The 25,626-nt window shown below is 39.6% G+C and overlaps 1 protein-coding gene across 3 annotated transcripts in view; it reads left to right on the top strand.

Moving 5' to 3' along the window:
* The first annotated feature begins 3,167 nt into the window (after nt 1–3,167).
* Nucleotides 3,168–25,626, top strand: part of SS18 (SS18 subunit of BAF chromatin remodeling complex) — a 42,120-nt gene continuing 19,661 nt past the window's right edge. For all 3 annotated transcript variants that reach the window (XM_042869506.1, XM_042869505.1, XM_042869504.1), the window contains exons 1-5: nt 3,168–3,260; nt 6,428–6,504; nt 7,681–7,765; nt 21,068–21,221; nt 25,140–25,361. In XM_042869506.1, coding sequence (XP_042725440.1) covers nt 3,192–3,260; nt 6,428–6,504; nt 7,681–7,765; nt 21,068–21,221; nt 25,140–25,361 — 607 coding nt within the window. In that variant the 5' untranslated portion in view covers nt 3,168–3,191. The remainder of the gene's footprint in view (nt 3,261–6,427; nt 6,505–7,680; nt 7,766–21,067; nt 21,222–25,139; nt 25,362–25,626) is intronic.

Below are 25,626 nucleotides of genomic sequence, written 5' to 3'. Positions count from 1 at the left end.
CACCCTGATGTGCCCTAAAAAAAAAGGCTGTAATTCAACCTATCATCCTACTAGCAGATGGTCTATCGTAGTAGAGCAAGGAGAGTGGTTTTTTTGCACAAAATGCATAAAGCATAGTGCTGTCACCAATATGTTAAAAGCTTTATTTGAGAAAAATTAACATCAGGAATTATTCTCAGGAAACATTCTCAACTGACACCTTTAGTCAAGCAAGTCTAAGCAGACAAAGCTATCATAACATTTTTTGCTGTCCTTTCTCTTGTGAATATCTCAGTAAACATCAATTATGAAATCTGAAATGTAAAAATAATAATGATTTAGCATTTTCTATTGGCCTGCTCATGGAATGGAATGTATGCTGATTCCTTCTCTCACCTTTCCATTGTATTCCAGAGAATGCATGGGAATTCAGGCAATACTGCCAGAAAACATAGGTAGAAACTGGAGATAGCTTACAATTTTTTTTACCCTCAGAATTGTTCAAAGAGTAGATTGCTGCAAACATTGCATGTTTCTTGGAAACTAACTGAAACATGATTCCTCTTGTGATGAGGAATTTGATTCCTCGTGATGAGGAATTTTGACTCAGTCCTGAGAAGACTAAATCCACTCTACCTTTATTCCCTTCACTTTCTTTCTCAAGAAACAAAATGTTAATACTTTCCAGACTCCACACTTGAGGCCTGTATCATAACCTGCTACTTACCATTAAAAAGTATGAATTGGAAGCTTGAGGAAAAAGAATCTTTCAGAAAAGGGCCCATCCTTCTCTGTGCTTTTCTATCTCAAAGGAAATAAGGAATACTCAAATGCACATAAACAAAAAGGGTAATACATTGATGAAAATTAGAACAGCAGTGGAAGAAAGATCTGACTGAAATACATTTGTATTTGAAGCTCTTGGTGATGATCTGGATTTATGCATCTAAATTGCAATTAAATAATGTTAAAGTTGTGAATAACTCACAAGAGCAAATAAATATGCAATTAAAGAGAAAATATACCATATGTCCTTTGATATCTAGGCATATTGCAGTGCATTAAGAAAGTCATAAAAGAGACACCCTGTTGTGGTTATTTGTTCTGAGACATGTGGCACATTTCCACTGTAGCTATCTATTTCCTTACTTGTATGTGTCTGTGCCATTATTTACAATGTTGTTTTTAAAGTAGAGCTGTGGAGTCTTTTTCCAATGTCTCTTTAGATCTGTTGCTTTTTATGAATATAGAAATCCAACATTTTAAAAATGGGAAGGAAAAATCATCACAAAGAAAAGGTAAATAAATTGATTTAATTTAACTGCCTGACAAAACTAGGACAAAGATGTGGTTTTAATTATTAGGAGTGAATGATCTTACGCACATATCAGTTGAATTCTATATACCAACCTCCCATATTTTGTGTGGAAATATGAAAGCACTCAAAAGTTTTTCATATTTAATTTGGACTATTTTTGCAAAATACAATGGCCAGTTACTCCATTCATTTCACAGTTTCTCATCTGTAGAATCTCATAAGCCTATTTTTTCTCCTTTCCTCATCATCAAGATGAAAACGTGGGAGAATATGGAACAACATTTAGATCTTCAAAGCAGTACTTCTATGGCTGACACGTTAGCATTATTTTCTCCAATACTGCCATCACCAAGATACCCCTATGCAAAATGTTCTGCAGACAGCAGCTGGGTAAACAGAGAATGAGAGAAAGATAAGTTATACTTGTGAGAAAACACTTTGCTGAGTTCTTGGTGTTTAGTGTATTTCATGAGAACACTTACTGTCCAGTTAATGAAGGGGCCTGCTGCCTTAGGACACATTCACACACCTCACCAGTTCCAAAGAGTCATGAGTATACTGCTAAAGAGTGAAGTCCTTGTTTTTCTACTTACAGCTAGCTAAGAGATAGCACATTCTACAGCTGTCATGCATTCCTCATTTCTAGAGAGCTGGAGGACCTGTCCTATGAAGACAGGTTGAGGGATCTGGGCTTGTTTAGCTTGGAGAAGAGAAGGCTTTGGGGAGACCTCATTGTGGCCTTCCAGTACTCGACAGGAGCTTATAAAGCAGGAGGGAAACTAATGTTTTATGTGGTCTGATAACAACAGGAGAAGGGGAAACAGCTTTAAACTAAAGGAGATTTAGGTTAGATGCCAGACAGAAGTTTTTCACTCAGAGGTTGGTGAGGCGCTGGCAGAGCTGCCCAGTGAAGCTGTGGTGCCCCATTATCCCTAGAAGTGCTCAAGGCCAGGTTGGATGGGGCCCTGGGCAGCTGAGCTGCTGGGTGGCAGCCCTGCCCATAACATGGGATGGGACTGGGTGGGCTTTAGGGTCCCTTCCAACCCTGTGATTCATTCTAGGGATTCCTCACTGTGATACTTAAAACAACCTCATCAGTTTAAGCAGAGCTGCAACTGAGTTCACTCAAAGACCACAGAATGGTAACCATGAGTCACTGTGATGGCTATCAACTTGAGCAGAACAGGTTTCTTCAATCTTCTCACTTTTGCTGTGCTACAAGTGCGATAGCCGCGATGACGGTGAAGCGTGTGGGACTCAGAGGAAAAAACCCTGTTAGCACAAACGGGGGCTGGGAAAGGAGCCAGCAGGCCCTACGCAGCCGAGCCGCGCGCACGCAGCACCAGTTGCTCCCCTGCAACTTCTTATTTCTTCGTTTCTCCACCTGTCGGTTCAGACAGCCCTCCGAGGAGCCGCTCCCCGCCCCGCCGGCAGAGCGGGCGCAACCAACTGCCGCCACGCGGGGAGCAGCACAGCTCCGTGCAATGCGAGAGCCGCCTGCTCCCACCTCCCCCTCTGCCGGCCGTACCACTTCACCGCCCGTCCGGCGCTGAGCAGAGCGGGGTCGGAACGTACCAACGCCGCGACAAAGAGAGGGGTGGCCGACGAGGTCGGCGCGGCGCGGGGCGGCGGCGTTCGAACGGCGCGACCGGCTCTCGGTCCCGTTGCTTCGGCCAAGCTCCTAGAAGCGCCCAGCGGCCCTCGTGGCTCCCTTCTCGCTGTCGAAAAGCGGGGAGGAGTCCCGGCCCACCTTAGCTTTTCCCCGGCGGGAGCGGGCTGTGCCGCCCCGCCCCCCGCGCAGCTCCGTTCCCGGATCGCGGCCGCCTCCCGCCGCCGCGGGGTGCGCGTGAGCGGGCGGGCGCGGGTTGGGCCCTGCTGGCGGCAGCGGCGCGACATGTCGGTGGCGTTCGCGGCCCCCCGGCAGCGGGGGAAGGGCGAGATCACGCCGGCCGCCATCCAGAAGGTGAGGGAGCGCCCGGGGCTTCGCGCCGCGCGGGGACGGCCGGGCGGAGCGAGGCTGAGGCCTCGTTGCGGTGCGGTGGAGGGCTGCGGGCTGAGGGCCCGGCCGCACTGATGGGGGCCGTGCGAGGCCGTCAGGGAAAACGAGCCGGGCCCTACGTAACTGCGGGCTCCGCGGGGCGAGTGCTGGGGCCGACGCGAAATAAGGCCTTCTCCCATTCTGCTCCTCCTCTGAAGCTTAAAGGGAAGCGCTATGGCCGGCGGTCGTGACGGGGCTGCTGCGGGAGGGAGCGGCGAGAGGGAAGCGTGCCTGTGGTGTGTTGGGATGTCAGGGGGAAATTCTTTACAGAGAGAGTGGTGAGGTGCTGGAACAGGCTGCCCAGAGAGGTTGTGGATGCCTCTTCCCTGGAGGTGTTCAAGGCCAGATTGGATGGGGCCCTGAGCAGCATGGTCTAGTATTAAATAGGGAGGTTGGTGGCCCTGCATGTGGCAGGGGTGTTGGAGATTCATGATTCTTGAGGTTCCTTCCAACTCTGGCCATTCTGTGTTCTAAACTCGGTATTCCGTGTTGGCAGAGGTGAGGGAGTGTGCTTCACTTCAGTGCTGTGCTTTGGGACTTAACCATAGGCCCTCGCTGTCACCAGTGCAACTCTTGCTCTGAAATCTCTCCCACTCACGGTGGCAAGCTCCTTGTGTGAGAGCTCATCAGATACAATCAGCTTCTGGCTTAGGAAAGAACGTGGGAGTCAGCAAGGTGTAGCGGGCTCAGGGTGTCATGGAAGACCTGGGGCTACGGTGTAGCCTTACACAGTACCTGTGTAAGTCTGTGCTTCAGAAGTGAGGGTGGGAAATGCGTATCCACCAGGTAGAAAGCTGTCTGCAGGCTGCAGGTCACTGACTGTATGTTGAATGTAGACAGTTAGGTTTTTCTTGTGCTGTAGTCAAGCCACTAATTCAGTGTTAGTGTACTGGCACAACTCTGCTATAGCTGAAGCTGGAGAATTGTTGTAACTGGCACATGTAAGTTGTCAGAAGTCTTGGAGGTGTCTTCATCCAGCTAGAAACAAGGCTATCTTGTGGTGGCAGACATCTGTAACTTCTTCATAGAACTTTTTTGGTTTTCCATCAGCAACAGCTTGATTGTATCAAACAGTGCCTTTAGTCCTGTCAGGCATACAGTTGTATTCTTATTTGTTTTCCTTTTATTTTCTCCTAGCTTTATTGATTTATTTTCCCCAAAGATGTACAGCCTGCATGGCAGCACTGAGGAGAACAACCATCTCGCTGGCACTTCCAAATTCTACCTGTATTGTAGAATAGCTCAGATTGGAAGGAGCCTTAAAGCCCTCCCAGTCCCCCCTGTGCCGTGGGCAGGGCTGCAACCCAGCAGCTCAGCTGCCCAGGGCCCCATCCAACCTGGCCTTGAGCACCTCCAGGGATGGAGCACCACAGCTTACATGGGCAGCTGTGCCAGCACCTCACCACCCCAGGTGCTGACATGCTGCCTTTCTGTAGACAGTTGGAGTCTTTGAGAAGAGCCTTCATTCAAGACTTCCCTTTCAAGTACTCTATATACTATATAAATTGTACTAATTGCTTTTTCCCCAGCTCTTTTTCTGTTCAATTTGGCCACTGCATTTCCTTAACACTTAATGTTAGCACATATGAAGTATGCCAGTGTACAAGCGTGTCCAGGATCCTCTTAGGTGTGTGCAAATGTAATTCTGCTTAGTGTCAGGAGTTCAGAAGCTTGGGGTATTGTGGTTCTTGTCTGTGATTCCTACTTAAGGATGGTGTTTCCAGGTCCAGCAATTTTGGGCAAGAACAATTTTTCAGTGATTGTTCTACTGTATTTTGGTGAACTGCTAGTTTGAATTTGGGAAGACTCAACTGTTTGAACTGTTTGCTTTATTCTTATCTGGATGTAAATCCTGAGTGAACTGCTTAAGGTTGTAAGGTTTATGATCTTCTTTGTAATAGAGGTGGATTAGTCAAAAGGAATAAAAAAAAGTTGTTGTTTTGTTTCTTTTTTTGTAGAATTTGCTGAAGTTGGATTCCTAGGAAAATGAAAGTGATATAATTACAGTGCTTGTGCTTCCCTTGTAGAATTATAAACCTGGCTAATCTCAACCACGTTCAAACTTGAGATGTTTTGATTTGGTGTACAGAAGAAGGGAAGAGCCTCGAAGATGATTAAGATTGTATTAGCTTTGTGAAATTCAGTAGCTGAGTGTCAGGTCCAAAACATAAAGGGAGGAAAGAGGTGGCCAGATTTGCAGATTTAGAATGTGGCACTTGGTAGGCTGCAAGGATAGAAACCAGTTTTCCACTGAGAGGAACCAAGAAATTGATGTAATATTTTCCATTTAGCTGAGCAGACTTGGTAACTTTGTTGGTAGTTAAGACTTGCCATGGTTTTACTTAATTGCTGTCTGATCAGAGAGCAGATAAGGGGATTAAAACAAAGACACAAGCGTGAGAATGTGCAACTCTAGGAAACCAGGCTGTATATTTTTTCCTGTTTGTTGGCATAGAACATCTTTATTTCCTGTACTTCCTGCAGAAGGCTATGAGACCTGCAATTTCCCATGGTTTTAGAACTTTATTTTCCCCAGAAAAGTAATTAGCATGCGTTCATATTCCCAGACACTTCTGAAATATTGTCTGTTGTGCCAGTTAAACTGTGTTTTAAGAGTAATTATACAGAACATTTATAATGTAAATATGGCCTAACTTTTCAAAGTGTTTCCTTGAAACAATCATGCCTGTTAAGCTCAGTTTCTATCAATTAACCATTACAATGTCTTTTATTATTGAATTGTTGGCTTCGGAGGGAGAAGAAAAATTTATGCCCCAAGTTTTCAAGTTTGTTCTTCACTTGAGATTACATGAAAACTCAGAATACTTCCCATGAACTTCTTGTAGATGGAATATAGGTATTTAAATAGGGAACATCATAAATGTAGTTACAATAGTGACTTAAAACCCTTGTACTAAAACCTATAAAACTAAGGAGGAAAAGAATGTAAGTAATTGGTTGAAGTAGGGCTTTCTGGAATATTAATTTTGTTAGTTTTAAAAAGAAATCAAACTTTAAGACTCATAATTGTCTTCAGTTATTTTTTTCCATAAAGAATGTTATGCTTACCTCAGACTTCTTTGTTGTTTCAGATGCTGGATGAAAATAACCACCTTATTCAGTGTATAATGGACTACCAAAACAAAGGAAAGACATCTGAATGCTCTCAGTAAGACATTAATCCAAATCTACTGTGGACCGGGTGAATTTCCATCTAGATCAGTTGATTTATTTAGCTCACCTTGAAAGAGAACCACGCTGAGAAGATTAGAAAAATATTGCTGCAAATACTGTGGTTAATTTTTTTCTTTGCTGTGTAACTATCATTTCCATCAGTGCAACATTGCAGCTTGAGTACTGCAAGTTGATAGCATAATAACAAAAAAAAAAAAAAAATGGGGACTGTGTAACTGAGAGATCTACCTCTGTGTTGTAATTACAGTTTGGGAAGGAGGTAGCTTTCTTCTCAGACCTTTCAGAACGATACAGTATTTATGCTGTTTACCACTTGCCCAAGAGGAAACTCCACCTTAAGTTTGGCTTGCCAGAATATACCATGTCAACCTGTTGTCTAGTGGGGTTTCTGGAGGGTCAGACAGCTGTGGACCTGGACAGATACTCCTCCATGTGATGACAGATAGGTTATCACAGTGTGGCTGTTGAGGCTATTTCTAAGAGGCTGGTAATCTGGGGGGAAAGCTGGGGTGACAAATGGTAGGTATTTTTGTTTCAGGGGATTACTTCTACTGATATGAGTGAAGTGTAGCACACAGTTACTATATTAAGCTGTATGCAAGCCTGTAGTTACGTACTTGTACTCTGCTCCTGCTTACAAGGTTGTTCATTTGACTCTGGGCTGGATGTTGGTACTCTAGAATCTGGTTCTGCAGCAGAAAAAAAATTCAACAGCGGACATTCAGATCTCAGGATCCTGATGGAATGTTATTGCTGTTCTTGGTCATGATTCATAACAATATGATACCTTCTATCTAGGGACATAATAGAAAGAGCTCTCTTTCCCTAGTGTTTCTGTTGGAAATAACATCAAACAGACACACTCATACTCCAAATGCCTCCTAGTGACTTTGCTTAGGGTAGGAAGTGAAACAGTCGAGGTCACCATGTTTTAGATTTAATTTGCAGTACAGAAACTGTAGCGGACAAGCCAGACTTGGCAGAGAAATTGGGAAAGGTTGATCAGTAGGGAGATGTGAGGAAAGGATGTAGGATTCCTAATAACCGTACTCTCGTAAGCTGTTGGAAGTTGTTTCTTGACATGTACAGAGTTGAATTCCAAGATTGTCACTGTGACTTAAGGCCTCTTTTCCTTTGTTCGTTTTGGTAGATACCAGCAGATGCTACACACAAACTTGGTTTATCTAGCTACTATAGCTGACTCCAACCAGAACATGCAGTCTCTGCTACCAGCAGTAAGTACAAAGTAGCATAAAACCAAGGGACTAGGTGTAATTCAGATTCATGGGGAGGGGGAGATGTTTGAAAAACTGTCCAAATAGTTAGTCTGCAATTTACTACACAGCGAATACAAGATAGAATGTCTCTTCGTGTCATATTTGAAGTCTCGTTAGCTCACTGCTTATATTATGCTCACAATCTGAGTTATTTAACTGAAGGCTTATGGACTGGGATTAAACATGCTGTGCATGCAGGTTGTCTGGTTTGGCTTATGGGTGACTTTATTTTTTCTCAACTAAGAAGTCTCCTGGTGTGGCTCTTGATCAGCTCCTATGACAGTACTCTCTTTTTTCCCTCTACGTCAGAGAAAATTGAGGTGTTTAGTTTTATTTTACTTCTTGTTTTCTGCTGGAATATTATCCATTCTTGAGCCTTCATGGAATGGGGTTGGGTAAATATCAGCTTTGAGGTACTTTAGGTGAGTTTCTTAAATTCTTTCCTTCTCGCCTTTGTCACAAAGCAACCTGTATGCCGTATTGATCGTGCTAACTTGTCAGAAATAAGGTTGTGTGGGCTTATATTGAAACACTGCATAGGTTTAGAATTGAAGCATTTGTTGGATAATGCTTGCTTCTTTTAAAAAATCTGTATTTTCTCTGAATCTGTATCGCTGAACTTTTTATTTGATAAGATACCACCAGTTTTTCCCCTATTTTTGTTGTTTGTAGAGTGGCAAGGAAAGATGCAATAAGCATTAAAACAACTTGCTATCTGGTTGTGGTTTTGTGTTAATAGGAAAGCTCTGGGAGTTCACTGCGAGTAACACAAGGAAGTTCTTTTGTTTTTTAGTCATAAGACTTTTCTTGAATTAATATAGTCTTGATTCATTTCTGTAATATGAAGCTAAAAAGAATGTCTATAAAACAGCCATTCCTAGATACTAGTTCTTACCAACTGAAATTGAATTACTTTTTCTTTGGTCTCTGGAGAAGTGTTCTCCAATCATTGCTACTAGCAAAGCATCTTTTCAAGTTGGTACCTAGAGGACTATAGAAATGGTGCTTCATTATGTCCAACCTGTTGTGCCTGTAGAGGCTTCTCTTTATAAATCCAAGCTTGTAGCTGTGGGGGAAGGGAAGGAAACCTTTAAGAAGGCTATGTATGTTACTCATCTAATATGTTCTTGGAGGCTTAATTCATATCCTGGTTCTGATGACAACTGGAAATGAATTTGACCTTATTTTAGTCCCTGGTGCACAGCTGTGTTGAGTGTGGTGACATTCTCTTAACAAAAAAGTGAGGATAGGGCCATGAAAGGTTTTTGCAGACCAGGACTGAAGTGCATTTCTGCTCCTCAGCATAAGGAATATTTTTCAGCAGTGACAAAATAGTACAGTGTTTCTTCTCCTTTGAATAACTGGATAGGGAATACAAAGGTAATACAAAGTTAAGTTTAGATGTTCAGTCTAGTGAAGTGTAGACTCTTTTCACCTACCAAGTAAAATCTTTGAAGACTTGCTTGAAATGGGTTAACTTAATCAGATAAGAACAACTTTTTGTTGCAGTTTTTGGAAAAATCATTCTTTAAACAATCTATCTTTCCAATGAATTTTAGCCAGCAGAATTTGGGTACGTGTGAGCTACTGCTTGTTTAATATAAGATAAATTTCTTCAAGCTTGCTTCATTTAGTTTTTCACTTAAGACCTAAAGAAGCTTATGAAGTGTTACATTTCAGTTCACCACACTTCTGTGGCAGCATTTAAACTGTCTTAATAAAATTCAAGTTTTGTGGCTGACACCAATGAAGTTTGAAGCAAGACAATGTGTGTTAACCTTTTTTTTTTTTTTTAAGTAGTAGAATATAAAAATTTCATGGTATTGCAGTTGCTTCTCTTATAATTTAAGAGGACTAGCCTCTGAGCAACTTCTGAAGTGAGGTTATATCTGATCTGTTCCTATCTGCAGGATCTTCTCTGATGTAAACTACATTTCTTTTGTTATTTAAATTTTATCTTGTTCTCATTTTAATCAATGCACCTCTCATAAAATTTCAGACCTTAATATTTACTTGCTATAAAATAATGTGTGTCAATATTGTCACTTTTAAAATGAGCAAAAGATCTAAATGAAAACTTAATACTGGGTCCAAGTTGGCTTGCCTTATAACTTCATTTTATCGTCTCATAGTTGTGGATTTCACATTTCAGTATTACTTGACAAAAATGTTTGCACTGTGTTCTTTTTCACACTTTGCCTGGACTGTTAAAGGTAGCTGCTGCCTTTTTCCTGTGTTTTGTATTGAACAGATTGGATATTATATAAAAATGATGAAATGCTGCTTTACTCCTTGACTGTCTTTCAGAATGCACAATTGTAATAGAATGATTGTGCATCTTTTCTAAACTGAGCTTGATATTGCATGCAAGGAACAAGATAAGTCTTAATGTTATGCAAAATTATAGTGAACCAACCATGTTGCAAAGATAAATGCTTTGAAGGGCCTGGACATAAGGAAGAGTTGTAACAGATGAAGTAAGCATTGCAGGCTAAGAGAGCTGGGAAGAGTTTGAAGCTCCGATGTCATAATAAAGTTCTTGTTGAATATTATACAACAGAAACATTTACAAAGTGTGACTCCTGTTACAAGAGAGCTTCTTGCATATCAGAATACAAAGGAAATGTGAGGTTAATCTCCTTGAGTTGATGAGCAACAGCAGTGTCAATAGCAGTGTTGCTCAGAGTAGTGTCTTCTGAACAGGATGGGAGTGGTGGCTAAGTCTGCTGTTGATACCACCTTTTGTTGCCTCTTAATAAGTTTACAGGTGCTTGCCTTGGACAGCAGTGGAAAATCTGTTTACCATCATTGGGTAAGCTTCCCCAAAAGAGCTTGTGTTGTGTTCCTTGCTTTACACGTGTATTTGGTTTCCTTTGGTCTAAGTTTAAGGGAAGTAACAGGGAAATATTGGTGTCCTTAAAACGCATAGAACAAAGATGCAATTAAAAGTCATTACTAGGGCTTTAAGACAACCCCCACCCCCAAATAGTAGTGTGCATGGAAATAATGTGTCCTGAACTACACGATATCTAAAATTACATCTTGCTTTCTCCAACCTTTATTTTAGTTCTTATGTTTTCTTGAGAGAATGGCATTAAAAGTTATTGCCAACTGTTGAATGAAAATAGGCTTACCTGCTCAGGCCTTTTTCGTCTCCTGTCCTACTGCTTTTTACCAGGAATCCATGAGAGAGCAACTCATGATGATAACTTTCCTGAAAGAAATAGAGGGAAAGTTTTGTTCTACATGTGTGCATGTTAGTGGTTTTTATAACCGCAGATAAAGAGGTCTACAGGAATTATTAGGTAGGGAACTTTCTTTTTAAACACAGAACTTTCTCATATGCAGTGCAGCTTGCCTTCAGCCAGTACACAGGGCTCTTGATTTCTGTGTATACTTCAGGATTGTGATGAAAAGGAAGGCTAATGATTTTCACTAACTTTCTTATAAAAGTGAGTTAACTCCCCTAGCAAACCAAATTCCATGTATGAAGTGACTTGCAGGAAAGCTCAGTGCTTGAGTTACAGGAAAATGTATGCATATCATTAATTTTTTTCTTGTTATTGTAATATTGAGAAGTTCATCAATAAAATTAATGCAATGATTTTTTTCTTCCTTGAGAAATTTCTCTCAAAAATAAAGCTGCTTCTAGGACTTGTGTGATTCTTCTGTTTTTCACAATGTAGTTCCATCTTGTCACAGTCCAAATTATTATTTTTACTAAATAGTTCTAATATAAAATGGTGTTGTTTTTTTTTAAATAAACACACATTGTCAACAAAAACTGAAACGCTGCTTACTTCCAAGGAAACAGAATCAAGAGGTAAAAATTAAGTAACACTACCAGCACCTGACTAAACTCTTCCTTAAGCTTCACAGATTTGCAAAATGTCTTTGAGTGGAAGGGACCCCAAACTTTCTTAGTGGGAGACAGTTGTTTTTTGCTATTTTTGGTGAGGGGAGGGTTTTTTTTAATAGTTAAGAGTTCAGGTGGCTGAATGGTAGTCTACACTTAAGTACTTCTCAAATGGGTGCTATTCAATCTATGCATCTAATATATATGGGGATGTTATTAGCTTACAGAAATAATGTGGAGACCTAGGAAATGCTAGCACTTCCAAGTTCCTGAGTATGCACTTTTTTTTTTTTTTAGAGAATCCTTCATTCTGGACATAAAATTGACCTTAAATACATGCTAATTAGAAACAAAAAGCAAGATACCATCCATAACAATTTTAATAACTTAAAGTAAAATTTACAAGTATAACTGAAGTTCCTAAGAGTGAAAGGGATACTGAATTAATGAGGCTTGTGTCCAGTTGTACACTAAATATTTGAGACAGTCTTGTCTCTTCCATATGATAGTGGAAGATCTGTTAGTGGTGTTTTCTTTCCTCATGGTCACTACTGCCATCAGTCTTTGAACTTTGGGCTTAATTCTTCACACACTGAATGAGAGGGTTAAATTATTTTCAAAACAGAGACTGAAAGCAGTAGGAGTGTTGTTCTGGATGAGCCTTTCAGAACATAAGTCCATGAAGAACACAAGTTCATTTGTGAATTGAATTAATAGGCAACAGGGTGTAAAGGATTCAGTGTTTACTGTCATGAGGCAAGTGAGTGATTAGTTAGAGCGGAGCATGAATTTTTGGAGAAAAAAAATCACTCCTATTAAATGTTTAAAAAACAGTTTTCAAAAAGTATTCTAGAAAAGTACTATATTTTTGAAAGACAAGACTCTAGATAGGAGATGACAGTAATAGTAACCAAGCTAAAATCCCTGAAAAAAGGAGGAATGGTGTGGCATTCATATTCTTTATACTGCACAGGTACACTCCAAGGAGGATTTCTGTCACTGTCAGTGCTCTTAAAAAGAAAAAATTTAGATGATTCTGCTTGGTGTGAAGTTTCACATTAGAGTAACTTGAATAGGAAAACAATTTCCCAACTCCCTTGGAATGAGAGGCAACCAGAGCAGCTCTGTTTGGCATAGATAAATTAAGCTTTGTGTTCTGTGTTGTTACTAGAAGTTATCAAGCTAGTGGAAATGTTGAATTGATAATAGCTAACTTGTTCCTACAGCCTCCTTAATGGGCTTTGTTCCTTTGCTCTGTTTTGTGAGCCAAAGGTACAAATGGTATGACCCCTTTGAGGATGTCCATAGTCTGTAGTAAGGCTGTCTTTGTTGCTAAATGAAAAATTTGGGAATACAACTAGAACCTTCTCTTTATGAGGAGGAGGTCTTGTAAAACTATCAGTATTACCAGCATGTTAGAAAACTTAAGAGCCAAAGAGTCAGATTTCCTGTAGCATAGGTTTGGTGAGCTGTTCCTCACCTGGTTGGTTTGTTGACTTTCTGCAACAAGAAATCTGTAAGTTGTGCTGTATCTTTTGGGGCCAGTAGAGTCATCCTTCTTAAGCAAAAGAAAATTATATGCAGTACACTTCTAAAAGAATTCTCAGATTGTGGATCCTCATCCTACCCACTTTTCCAGGTGTTTTGTTTTACTGCAGAGAGGCTTTTGAAAGTTGGAAAGAAGTTTGGCTGTTGGATGAGTTTCCCATTCTCTTTACCTGGTTAAGCTGATATAACCAGTGCTGCACTGTCTGCAGATACAGTTCTGCTGCATGATGTTTTACTGTTTTTGTTTGATGAACCTATCTGGAAAAGTCAGTGGAATAATTATGGAGAAAGGGGGATATTCTCATTCTGAATTAAATCAGGTTAACTGCGGGACTTTATAGATGACTGTGTCAGCAACACCAGTAGGGTAGTATTCGGAAATGGAGAGCAGCTGCAAGGAGCACCACCAGCACTTATCAGAAGTTCTTACTAGAATGTGGGGTTTTGAGATGTTTCCATGTTACGGGTGGATTCATAGAGCACTTGAAATAAGAGGATGGCTGTAACTTCTGTAAGCTACTCTGCATATATTGCTAATCAAGTGTGTCCACATGGGGAGCTAGTGCACTGTGCACAAAGAATTACAACTTCTGTGGCTGATGTAGAAATCACTAAAACACGATAACCAATTTGATTAAGGTTATGCTCTAAAATGTAATTCTTTTGTTTGAAGATGTGATTTGCCTCCCTTCAGTACAATATTTGAACAATACATTTCTGTCTCAGCCCAAGACAGTTTGCTGAGAGCAGTACAAAGCACACTGGTAATATCAGTGTTATTTGTACAGATGCAAGTCCTTTTGACTGTACAGCTTTGCTGCTTCCTTAATGAAACTTACATCAGGTTCAGCAGTAGTCTTTGTGCTTTAATTGAGTATTTTTTAGCACCTGCTAGCTGAAGTAGAGATGGAGTTTTTCCATTTTACATTAATAAACATGAGCAAAACCTGTAAATATTGGACCAGGTCTTAAAGCATCTTGAAAGAGTCGGGAAATTAACGGTTATGAAATGGAAGTCTTCTGATATAAACAGCATTTTGTGGAGCAGCTACAGAGCACCTCTTCATTTGTCTGGTCCCAGTAGCTGGAGGTTCTCTGAGTTAATGCCCACACCCAACTTATTCCTAGTCTTTTACAACAAAATCGTCTGAATTTGTACCGGATTATTTAGTTTTCTATTTAAATGATTTCTAGTTACATCAAGAGTTAAGAATTCTGTGTGATTACTTTTTGAGTATCAGAAGAGCTATTACTGTATAGAGAAAGTATTTTAAGGTTAAATTTTCAGGCCCTTTGGATAATCAATGAATATACAGGTGTTATAATTAAGGAACATACAAGAGAGTTTGGCTAAGCAGATTATTACACCAAAAAAGAATAGATAGGGGGCTTACCCTTGTCCTGGGCTCACTGGAAAACGCAGAAAGGAGGAATCTCCAGAAAAAGATCCTTCCCTCCTGGTAGTCAACTTTTAAATGGGGTCTAGGAGAGGTGGAGCCAAGCTCACCCCTTCCAGCAGCACAGGAGAATTGCCTTCACCTGTGCTCCCATGGCTGACTCATTGCTCACCTCAGGTTCAGGCCATGATTCAGCAGTTCCCACACACACTTAAAATGGGGTTAAGGTATATTTGTACAGTGAAATAGTTTTAGGCTGTCATTTACACAGTTTGAAACAACTGAAGATTCCAGTTTTCTCTTGAACAAAATGCATAATTGCTACATTACAAAATCTTGTAACTTTTGATTCACGTATTAAGTCAGATTATTTCTGATTGTTGAAGATATTTGTATAAATTCAGACTTAGGAACTGGTTGTCATTCTACATTTAGAATTCCTTTGCCAGTGTCACAACTACTTCCAATAATGATATAAGTTGCATTTGTAATTTACTTTTTAGTTTAGATGTAAATGTTTTTTCATGTGGAAGTCTCCTCTATCCCCAGGAATTAAACTTTCTGAGAGTTTATATAGGTTGCAGGTTTTTTTGTTGTTGTTGTTTTTCCATTTAAGATATTCTCAGTACAAGAATACTCTGCTTCTAGTAGAAGAGTCATAACCCAATTAAATGAATCTTAGCGTTTTCAAGTCTTGGAAATGTATTCCTTTATGATCTTATTTCCCACTCTGACACCTCACTAAGTATTCTGCTGTGTCATCACCATCTATCAGCAGGGTGCTGTTCTCTGAGGCTGGGACAGGTGCTGTGCTATTAGCAATGTGATATCCCAGAGTACCTCCTGGGATAGGATATTTTGCTTTGCAGAAAATGGTATTTGAGAGCTGAAAACAAAGGTGATCGATTGAATCCCAAGTTAGAGCTCCTGTTAGAAAGATTAGAAGACTTTTATGTTGGCACTGCATGTAGCCTCTAATTGTTATTCTGAGAGAATTTCAAGAAAATTGAATTTGTGGTAGTGTCCTTTAAATATCTATTGCTATGTGTATTGATTAGCGATACTTTGCTTCAGCATATGCTGAACTGTATTTCCTGACTTGTACATTTTTATTGCTTTAAGTTTTCTGACTACTGAGTTAGTATTCCATCATTATGATGCGTAATCAAAACTTTCAACCTACTGCTGGTGGTAAGAACAATCTGGTATTTTGGCACAGGGCAGGAAAGAAACGATAGATAAAAGTTCCAGATGTACAATTCCACCATGACACATTTTTGTTTGATTTCTTGCATTTGATTTATTTTATTGCTTAAAAGAAAATTGCCAGTAAAAAGCAGTTTGACTGTTGTTACGAGTTTTTGCTTTCAAATAACTTCTAAGATTTGTTTGCTGAAAACTGTCAGCTGGAATCCAGTGTTTATTTTTATTGCCTTCTTTTTTAACTTGTAATTGTAGGCCAGTTTCAGTCTTACTCTAGTTTAGCTTTCCACAATTAGGCAACATAGTTTAAACTTTCTGTCATGCTCTGATAAATTATAAATGTTTATGGTGTCTTTGAATTGCAATCTGTTTTTGGGAACATGATCCAAAAATCAGTGTTTAGCAAGCAAAGGTACGTTTAATGCTTATTTTACTTCTAATTTTTTAATTTACTTCTTATTTGTTTAACATTTTCTACTTCATAATTGGAATAAAATTAGGGGAGATTTTAATATTCATCCTTTTCTGTCTCTTATTCAGAAGAATGAAGAAAGTAGCCTTTCCTCTGGTTCTTTCAACCTAACGATGTTTGAATGTGATCTTATCCGAATGACTGAATGTGCAGGGTTCAAGTTGAGTCACTTTGCTTTCACAGTTTTGGGGTTTTTTTCTTCCTTATTTTCATTTTTATTCAAGTATTTAGCTTTTGAATGTTGTAATTTTGTACTTCAGAAGGTCTTTATCATGGTTACTGTATATTACCAGGAACTGTCAATTTAAAAAAGAAAAAACAAAAAGGCTAAGTGACCCACATTTACTTCCTTTTAATTAAAGATGATTTAAAAGAAGTGTTTTACCTCTGAAAGCATGGAGTAACTGTGATAGAAGGAGGGAAATTGCCATTTTAAAACAATTTTTTCTTCTTTTTCTTCCGTCTGCGGCAAGCAGAAAGATGCTGTAGAGGAATTTCACAGGGGAATAATTATATCTGCTGGAGACACTTCTTTTTAATTGTTATCAGGTAGTTGATTGGTTTATGACCCTGACATGAAAGCTTACAGTACCCTTTAAAAATATTATATATAATGTAACTGTCTCTATCACATACATGTATGTGTAATTATCTCCAAATCCTATTTAAACCTTGTTCTGATGTCTTGTGTTGATGAATTCCTCAGGTTATTGTGATTTATACGGTGTCTCATATGTTTAATGTTATTCCTCAATTTATTGACTGTTCTCCTGGGGTTTTCTTTGTTGTTAAAACATAAATTGGATGATCTACTTTTTCTGTAGATCATACATTAAATTGTATTTCTGACATATCCTCTTATGTTCGTTTCCTTTCTCTGTAAAAATAAAAATCTGTCATTTTTGATTTGTTTCAGGTAAAAGAAATTCAAAGTCTTTAATCACTGATTGCCTGTCTTTGGAGTCATTTTGCTTTTATAGTATCTCTTTGTGATTGCTTTCCCTGAACCAAACATGTATTATTTTCACAAATGCCACGGCATTTTATTTCTTATGTTTTATACCTGACTTTTGTTAAATCAAGCATTGAAGATGATCAGAAAGTAGATCTATGTACTTTGAGTGGTTTTAATGGAATTTTTCTACTTTTGTCCCACAAAACTCTCCAGGTAGTTGTCATTTTTTTCCCAGATCAGTTGCAGTGTTAGTTCTTGCAGAAGAAAGAGTGGTTCTAAACTCGGTGTAATCGTCTTACTTTTTTTCCACTTGAATTTCACCCAGCACTGTTCTACTTATTTTTTCTTTCATAATATTGAACAGTTAATATTGTAACACCTTCAAATGTTGGCGCTTAATATTAAATATTTTCAAGAGATCTCTGTATGTTCCTTTATTCTTTGACCTTTGTGTATTTTCTTTTTTCTTCTCATTGGGTAGTTTCTGATCAATTACAGCATATATCCACATACAATATTTAGCCTAAAGGCTTTGTCAAAAAACTCGTATTCAGAAGTTTTTGTTGCATATACAACTAAGGGTTTTTTATTTATATTTTTGAAGAATTTGAATGAAGTAAAGTGACATAACTTCCCTGTATTGATGGTTTACTGGCTCATCTCTTTCATTCTTGGAATTTTATCATTCTCTGTTTGGTTTTGTCAATATGCTTGTAGCTTGGAGAACAGGGTTCACAAATCTGGGGGATTTGTGGCTCCTAGAATCAGTCCTACTAGTTTTTATGGCAAGAGTATAGTGTTCACTACTTTCTGGTTATTTCAAGTAATAGTTTATATTATTTTTATATAATATTATTTATTATATAGATAATAGTTTACATTATGTTCAAGAATCTCAGATGGATTCACACAGGTCTTTGGGCTGTTGGCATACACAGATGCTGCTCTAGATAAATTATGAGGGCCGCACTGAAATTAATTCCTCCTATTTAAATATGTTCGCCAGTAGCATCAGAGGCAGATATTGGTGATATTGTTCGTTGGTAGGGATTGAACCTTTCCACCAGTATTCTGTTACATTTTGTTACTGTGTCACAGACAGCAGCAGGGGGGTGATCTGACAGAATGGTGTCTGACGCTGAAGCATGTATGAAACAAACGTGTGTCCTTGGGTTCCCTCATACAGAAAAAATGGCATATTTGATATTTGTTGATGCTTGCTGAATATTTATGGAGACCAAACAGTGGATGTGAGCACAGTGAGGAGTGGGTGGTGTGTTTCAGCAGTGGTGACAGCCACATGCAGCAAGACAAGGCATTATTGCAGATGGCCATGCAGAGCTGTGACACCATGAAATGAAGGGTGCCTTGATCAATTCATCTACATAAATTGTTGAATTATGACCAGGAAACTGTGCATGGAGCTGAACATCCACTTCAGCTTGTTGGAAACAACAGCGGCAACCTTGGAATATTAGAAAGTTTGTGCCAGGTGGTCCCAAGAATGTTCACACAGGAACAGAAAGAACACCATATGCAAGTTTGTGAGAACCTGTTGAGCCAATGCAAGGCTGAAGATCACTGTGGATCACATCACATTACCATGAGATGAGATGTGGTGTCACTACTGTGAGCTGGAGTCCAAACAGCAGGCCACGGAGTGATGAGATGTGAATTCCCCACTGAAGAAAAATGTTGAAGACGCAGCCATAAGTCTGTAAAGTGATGTTCTCTGTCTTCTGGGATAGGAAAGGAGCAATCTTTCTATATTTCCTGGAACCCGAGCAAACCGTCAACTCTGACCAACCTGAGCTGAAGGCTCATACTTATGGAGTCAGGCCACAGAAGAAGACAGACTTTCTCTTGCAACACAATAACACCAGGGCCTATGGGCAACGTTTTCCTAGCAGCAACACCATCATACACCAACAACACCAGCTATGAAACAGTGGATCACCTCCACTGGTGTAGATTTTTACGTGCAAGGCATGCGGGCTCCTGTTCATCACTGGCAAAAATGGAGGACTATTAGTGATGACTGTAGAAAAACAGTGTTTCGTAGCTGAGGATTTGCTCTGTCAAGAGTGTTAATTGTGCTCTTTGTAGTTATTGTAGTTTCCGTGGAAGTAAATAGGAGGCATTACTTTCAGAGCAACCTATGTACTTATTTACATTTTTCTTCATCTTCTTCCTTCCTCCTCCTCAGAAAAGCCTTTCTTTGATTTCCTGAGGTATTTTTAAAAATATTGCAGGGAAAATAATACTTGCTTGAGGTATTTGAAGAAATGCTGAGGGAATAAATTAGCGCTGTTCCCTCCTTTCCTGTCTCCAGGAAGTGAATACATGTCTCTGTAATGCATGTGTATTAGAGCCATACAAAATCTCACGTTGGAAGGGACCTACAAGGATCATTGAGCCATCCCCTGACTCCACACAGGACCACCCAAAATTCAAATCATATTTCTGAAGGTGCTGTCCAAATGCTCCTTGACTTCCAGCAGCTTAGGGCCATGCCCACCATCCTCCAGGTGCAGAACCTTTTCCTAACCCCCAACCTGACCCTTGCCTGATGCAGCTCCTTGCTATTCCCTCAGTTCTCTTGCTGTCAGCAGAGAGATCTGAATCCTCCTGCTTAGTGCTCTTACTGCAGATTTGCCATTTCCAAGGCAAAAAAACAGGTCCTGCTTTACAGTCAGGTGTAAAGAGTTGCTCTTTTTAACATAATATGCTTTGTCATTATGAACATCCTTATGAGTAGGTTTAGTGATAAGTGGGGCTGTACTAAGTAAGGATTTATTTTCTCTCTCTGGTTCTTTCTTTGAAGTGAATTGGGGAAAAATCCTCCCATCATTGTCTTGCAGGAAGGAGTTTGGCATAAACTTTTCAGACAGGGTGCTCAAAAGCCAGGGGCCAGTGTTTTCACTGTTATCATTTTTCGGATAATTTTTGTTCCCCTGGAAGCATTTGGCTAAGGTGCATGAGGAGAATAGTGCAGTCTCACAGGAGATTTTAATAGGAAAACGAAACTGTCTACTGGCAGTTTCTGTGCCTCCTTACACTGCCGAGTGTAGAACCTAATAGTAAATTCCCCCTTGTATTTGTTGTTTTTCTTGCTCTCCCTCTTTGAACTCTCAAGGTTATTCAGTTATTTTCCTCACAATTTCATTAGGAAATTTGCCAAAAACATCCTTTCTAGGCAGCTGTCTCTGGACCTTTGGAGGCCAGCACTAATGTGCTTCCAGTCTGTAGGGGGTGTTTGGCACAAAATTATGAACTAGGCCTTCAGTGCTTCAGGGGAGAGAGGAGAAGAGATCTCAAGCATTTTACCACACCCAGGTGCAAATTTCTGCTCATCTATGAGCATTCAGAGGCTTTCATCTCTGGTTGTACCTGCTTTGTCCTGGTGCAAGGTCTGTTAACAGCAACAAATTGTTGATAGGAGGGAATTGTAATGGGAGGATTATTTTTCTGTTGAGCAAACGCTGCTTCGAGGGAAAGCTTTGTGTGGGAAGGACTAATTCTAGCAGTCTTAGGCTGTTCCGATATAATTTTTTAATGAGGCATTGATTTGGTTTTTATTTATTTTAAAGCAATGCTCGAAGGTACCGTGGTGCTGCCCGCTTGCAATACTTCATGTAAAATGGATGGATATGCTAAAGGTTTTGCCCAAATTAATACCGAATTAAACGTACCGGAAAAAGCAAGGAACGCTTTTCAGTGCTTTTTCATACGCCGCTTAGCGATATAGGCAACTACCGTACCGTATGTACATAGAATATATTTGTCAGCCTAACTGCTTCTCTTGTTTGACTAAACTGTCTCCTTCCAGCCACCCACACAGAATATGCCTATGGGTCCAGGAGGGATGAGTCAGAGCGGCCCCCCTCCACCCCCGCGCTCGCACAACATGTCTTCAGATGGACTGGTAGGTGGGGGCCCTCCTGCGCCACACATGCAGAACCAGATGAACGGCCAGATGCCTGGTAAGTTTTTCTCCTCTAAGACATTAACACCAGCGTTGCTTAGCAACTGGAACGACATGGGGGCTCAGGGGATACTAGATTGTTGATGACAAAACTGCTTTGAATGCCCCCGAGTACGAGCTCTCTTAGAGTTTGTTAGCTACAGAGCTACGTGACCTGTATTCAGTGTTTATCAGGCTGCCCTTGGGCTTTGATGTAGCTGACACACAGCATTCCTCTGATGAACAGAACTGGCTAAATTTAGTCTGTTTGAAACCATGCAGTACAGCTGGCTTAGAAGGCTTACCGGGGAAAGGTATTGGCCTGTGGCTGAGTGAATACAAATCCTTCCATAAAAAGATAATGTGAAATCATCACAAGTAAATAATTAGATAATAATAAAATAGATTCGTTTTACCCACGTTCAAAACTCACTCCGTAAATACAAGGGAAAAAAATAATTAGTTCACTTTCGTACAGAAAGTCACCAGTTGCCACTAATCCTCTGTGTTCTTTATTATTGAAGACATGTTGAACGGTAAGGGATTTGTAAAGAAACAGCCTCCAGATTATTGTTCTAGGTATAAATTTTGAGTCTTTTTTATGCCATCCTGTTTTGTAATAAAAAGTGCTTGAGAAGTCAAAAACAAAGCAGTGAAACAAGATGATAAAATTCCACATTATGTCTGCCGGTACTGGCTTTGGGCTAACTATTCCCTTCAGCAGTCAGATCAGAAAGGAAGGAGTCCTGGAAAAAGCATGCTTCTTTATAGAGAGGCTGTTTTCCAGAATTTCCACTCATAAAGCCATACTGCCTCTTCGGTGAGAGTTGGCTTTCAACTTAAAATTACATTCCCCAGATTGCTTTTGTTCAGGACCCCTTTTATTTTTTTGTACAGAGGAACTTTTCATACGAAAGCTCTTCAGGGTATTGATTCTTCCAGGAAAGGAAAGTGCTATCAAAGGATCTTTGTATATTCACCTCTCACTGGTCACAAGGATAAGGTCCATGACAATCAACACAGCTTATAACTATGCAAAACTTTAGCTAAAAATATAAAGATAGCTATGGTTTCTAATTTATGTTCAAATCTTGATAAAATGGATCCTGATAGTGGCAGCTTTTGTAAAAAGAGTAGCTAAATAGCATCAAAAGATCTTGTGAAAGAAGTGAATAATAGAAGATCTAGAGGAGAAGTCAGTTGCATTGTACGTGTTGGTCATTGTTTGTGCTTGGAAGTAGAAAGAACAATATATGCTAGCTCCTTAAATAGGGCAGAGATATTATGGTTGAGGAGTCTTCTATCCATCTAAGAACCATCAGCTCCCATGGAGAATAGCATTGCTTCTCACAAATCAGTCTCTTTGACCCTCTAGTGTAATCATATTATTGTTATTATAATGATCTTTTCCAAGGAGAAGGATTACTAAGTCACAATGTGAGCATAATGACTTCACTGCAGAGCCACAGGGGAGGAAAGTCACTCCTTAAACACACATATTTTGTAATTAGATAGAATAAGAAAAGAGTGCTTATGAAGATATGTGAAAGGTAAATAGATTTGTTTGGGTATTCACCTAGACAAATGCTTAAAAACAGTTTCCAACTAAGCTTTAATTTAGCCTTTCTTCCAAACATATACCTTTTTTTGAATGTCTTTTCTTTCCCATCTGTGTTTAAGGTTGTCTCTGAGGATGTGAAGATAAACAGCTTAGGATGAGGGCATCTCTAATATTGGGAAAGCATGCTAAAATTGCTTCATAGTTACACTCTGGAGAAGGGGAAGGAGAATCATCTCATTAAGTGAATATCTGAATGTTGTTTTTCCTTTAGTGTTTACTAGTTTGTCTGTTTGCGAGTCTTCCTGTATTTTGTAGACACATATTTGCAATTATTTATTCGATGTATACATTTGCTTTCTCTTTATAGGGCACTTAGTGTAAGATTGCATAAGATGCTTTATGATAGAAGTCAGGTACAAAACTTTAAATAACTGAAGAGATTATCTGTCCTGAAGGAGTTCAGTGCAAGACATGAGAATCCAGGGTCAAAAATCACAAGTTGCCTGGAAGAAATAAATTTTAGGCTTTTAAAATTGCTAGCTAAGGATTTCTGGTAGGCCTCATCCAAGTAGGTGCTTCCAGAGGACTAAGTATGAATGGAAGGACTGATGGGATGATTAGAAGAGCTCTCTAGTAACAGTGCATGAACTGCTGAAAAGTTCTGCCACAGACCTCTCCCATTACCTGAAGGGCAAAGGGTGATTTTTCTTACATTTGTGTTCTGGCTAATAAAGAGCCTGAAGTACTGCTGAGACCCTTAATTGCTTCCCTTGACAGATAAGTGTCTGTATCCTCTTACTGGTGAAGACAGTCAAGACAAGCCTTTTTCAGCCTGTAGTGGAATTCGATGCATCTGTACCTGTGACAGATGATAGGTTTTATCTGGAAAAAAAAAACCAAAACAACCTTGTATGAAGAATTCTGTTCATTGAATCTGTGATGCAGACTAAGGGTAGGGCATGGATTTGGAAGGAGGTGATAAAAAGGTTCCTGCTGATGTCACATTTTCTCCCTGATTTCTTCAGTTTGTTTGATAAGTAAAAAGTTGGAAGATAAGACGAGCTGTAAGGTTCTGTGACCTTTACCTTGACAGTGTAGGTATCTTTCCTGAATAATACGTGCTTGTATGTCTCCAGCAAGTTCTTCCAAATTCTTCTTTGCTTCCTGCAAATGTAGTCTCAAATGCACTTACAGCTTAGTCTCAGGACTAAGATGCTATCTATTAGCATTTGAGAGTTAACTTCAATATCACTTAGGTAAGATACTTATTCCACTAACTTTAGTTTTAACACGGGATCTAATTAGTAAAGTATTTAAAGCAGTTACTTTAATGACAGATAGGCACTTCTTGTCTCATTCATTCATATTCCTCTTTTCATGTTCTTCATATTTCATTAAGAAAAAACAACTGTTGTGTCCTTATATGCAGGAGAACCTACTGAAGTGTATTGGCAGTGATTTCTCAAATATGTTCTTCTTTATCATTTGCAAGGTTTTTTCCATACTATTATCTTAGCTTTACCTCTGTCCTTTTCCTCTAGCTCCACATTAACAAAATTCTGGTTTTGATCCCAGAAAATACACATGCTGATATTGCCTCTGCCCACTGCTTCTTGAGTGCTTTTTTCTGTTTTGATGCTGCCCTAGACATTAAGTGTAAAATAATTTCCCTAAGGGGCTGGTTTATGTGCTCAACAACTTCTCTCTTTCTGTCTTCCCTGTTCCACTTCCTGTATTACTGTTTTTCAAAAACATATTCTACTGTGTACTTGGTGAGCTCTCTAGTATCTGCTGTAGACAATTTCTTCCTTTAAGAAGAAATTTAAAAAACAAAAACAAAACCACTTCCATGCCCTTACTTTCTGACACTAATCCTGCATCTTCCTTTCCTTGGGAAATTATAACAGAGGAAGAAGTCTTCTTGCAGTCTGTCATAGTTGCTTGTTACCACAGTCTGGAGCTTTTTTCCACCTTAGCTTTACTTCAGCGTGATGGTCACATGGTTAGCGATGATCTCCTCCCTCTCTGTTGTCTGTGTAACACAGTTAGACAGTATTCATGGACAGTATTGCTGACTGTTGTTCTTTGTCATGGTCATCATCCTATTTACTGACTTTCCTGTGTTTGTGGTGGATCTGTCTTTGTACAATTCAGCAATCTCTGCTTATCTTGTTTTGCAGGAGCAGTAAACCTTTATTACTCTTTTCACTTTCCTTGATAAAATAAGCTTGCTTGTTTATTTCAGCAAGGTGTCTTGAAAGTGCAAGAGGATAAACATTCTTAAGTTTTAGTTTTATAATTTGGTGTGACTGCATTTGTCTGTTGTATAGTGCTTAATATAGAACCCTTTTTCTCCCCCTGCTTTTCTTTTTGAAGGACCTAACCATATGCCTATGCAAGGACCTGGACCTAACCAACTCAATATGACAAACAGTTCCATGAACATGCCTTCAAGTAGCCACGGGTCGATGGGCGGCTATAATCACTCAGTGCCATCCTCACAGAGTATGCCAGTGCAGAATCAGATGACCATGAGCCAGGGACAGCCGATGGGCAACTATGGGCCCAGACCAAACATGAACATGCAACCAAACCAAGGTAAATGAGGTGCTTGTTTGCTTCTACCAAAAAGTAGCTTCTCACTCAGGCTTTTCTTAACTGAACTTCTCTTGTAGATTTCCTTCCCTAAATGCATGTCCCATCTTTTAGGACTCTACATTTCTATTCTCCAATGTGCCGATGAATTTTTATATTTGCAGACACTGTTTTCTGGTGTTTTGTGAGATGGGCTTAAATCTGTTTTCACAGCTTGTAAATTTGAACTACGGCTTAACTTTCCCAGACTTTACACTTCTTACTGTTA

Source organism: Lagopus leucura, unplaced genomic scaffold (assembly GCF_019238085.1).
Source record: "Lagopus leucura isolate 7727_CA_CO unplaced genomic scaffold, USGS_WTPT01 Super-Scaffold_100002, whole genome shotgun sequence".
NCBI classification, from domain to species: Eukaryota; Metazoa; Chordata; class Aves; order Galliformes; family Phasianidae; genus Lagopus; species Lagopus leucura.
Note: the sequence above shows the minus strand (reverse complement) of the source record. Positions and strands in the feature narration are given on the sequence as shown.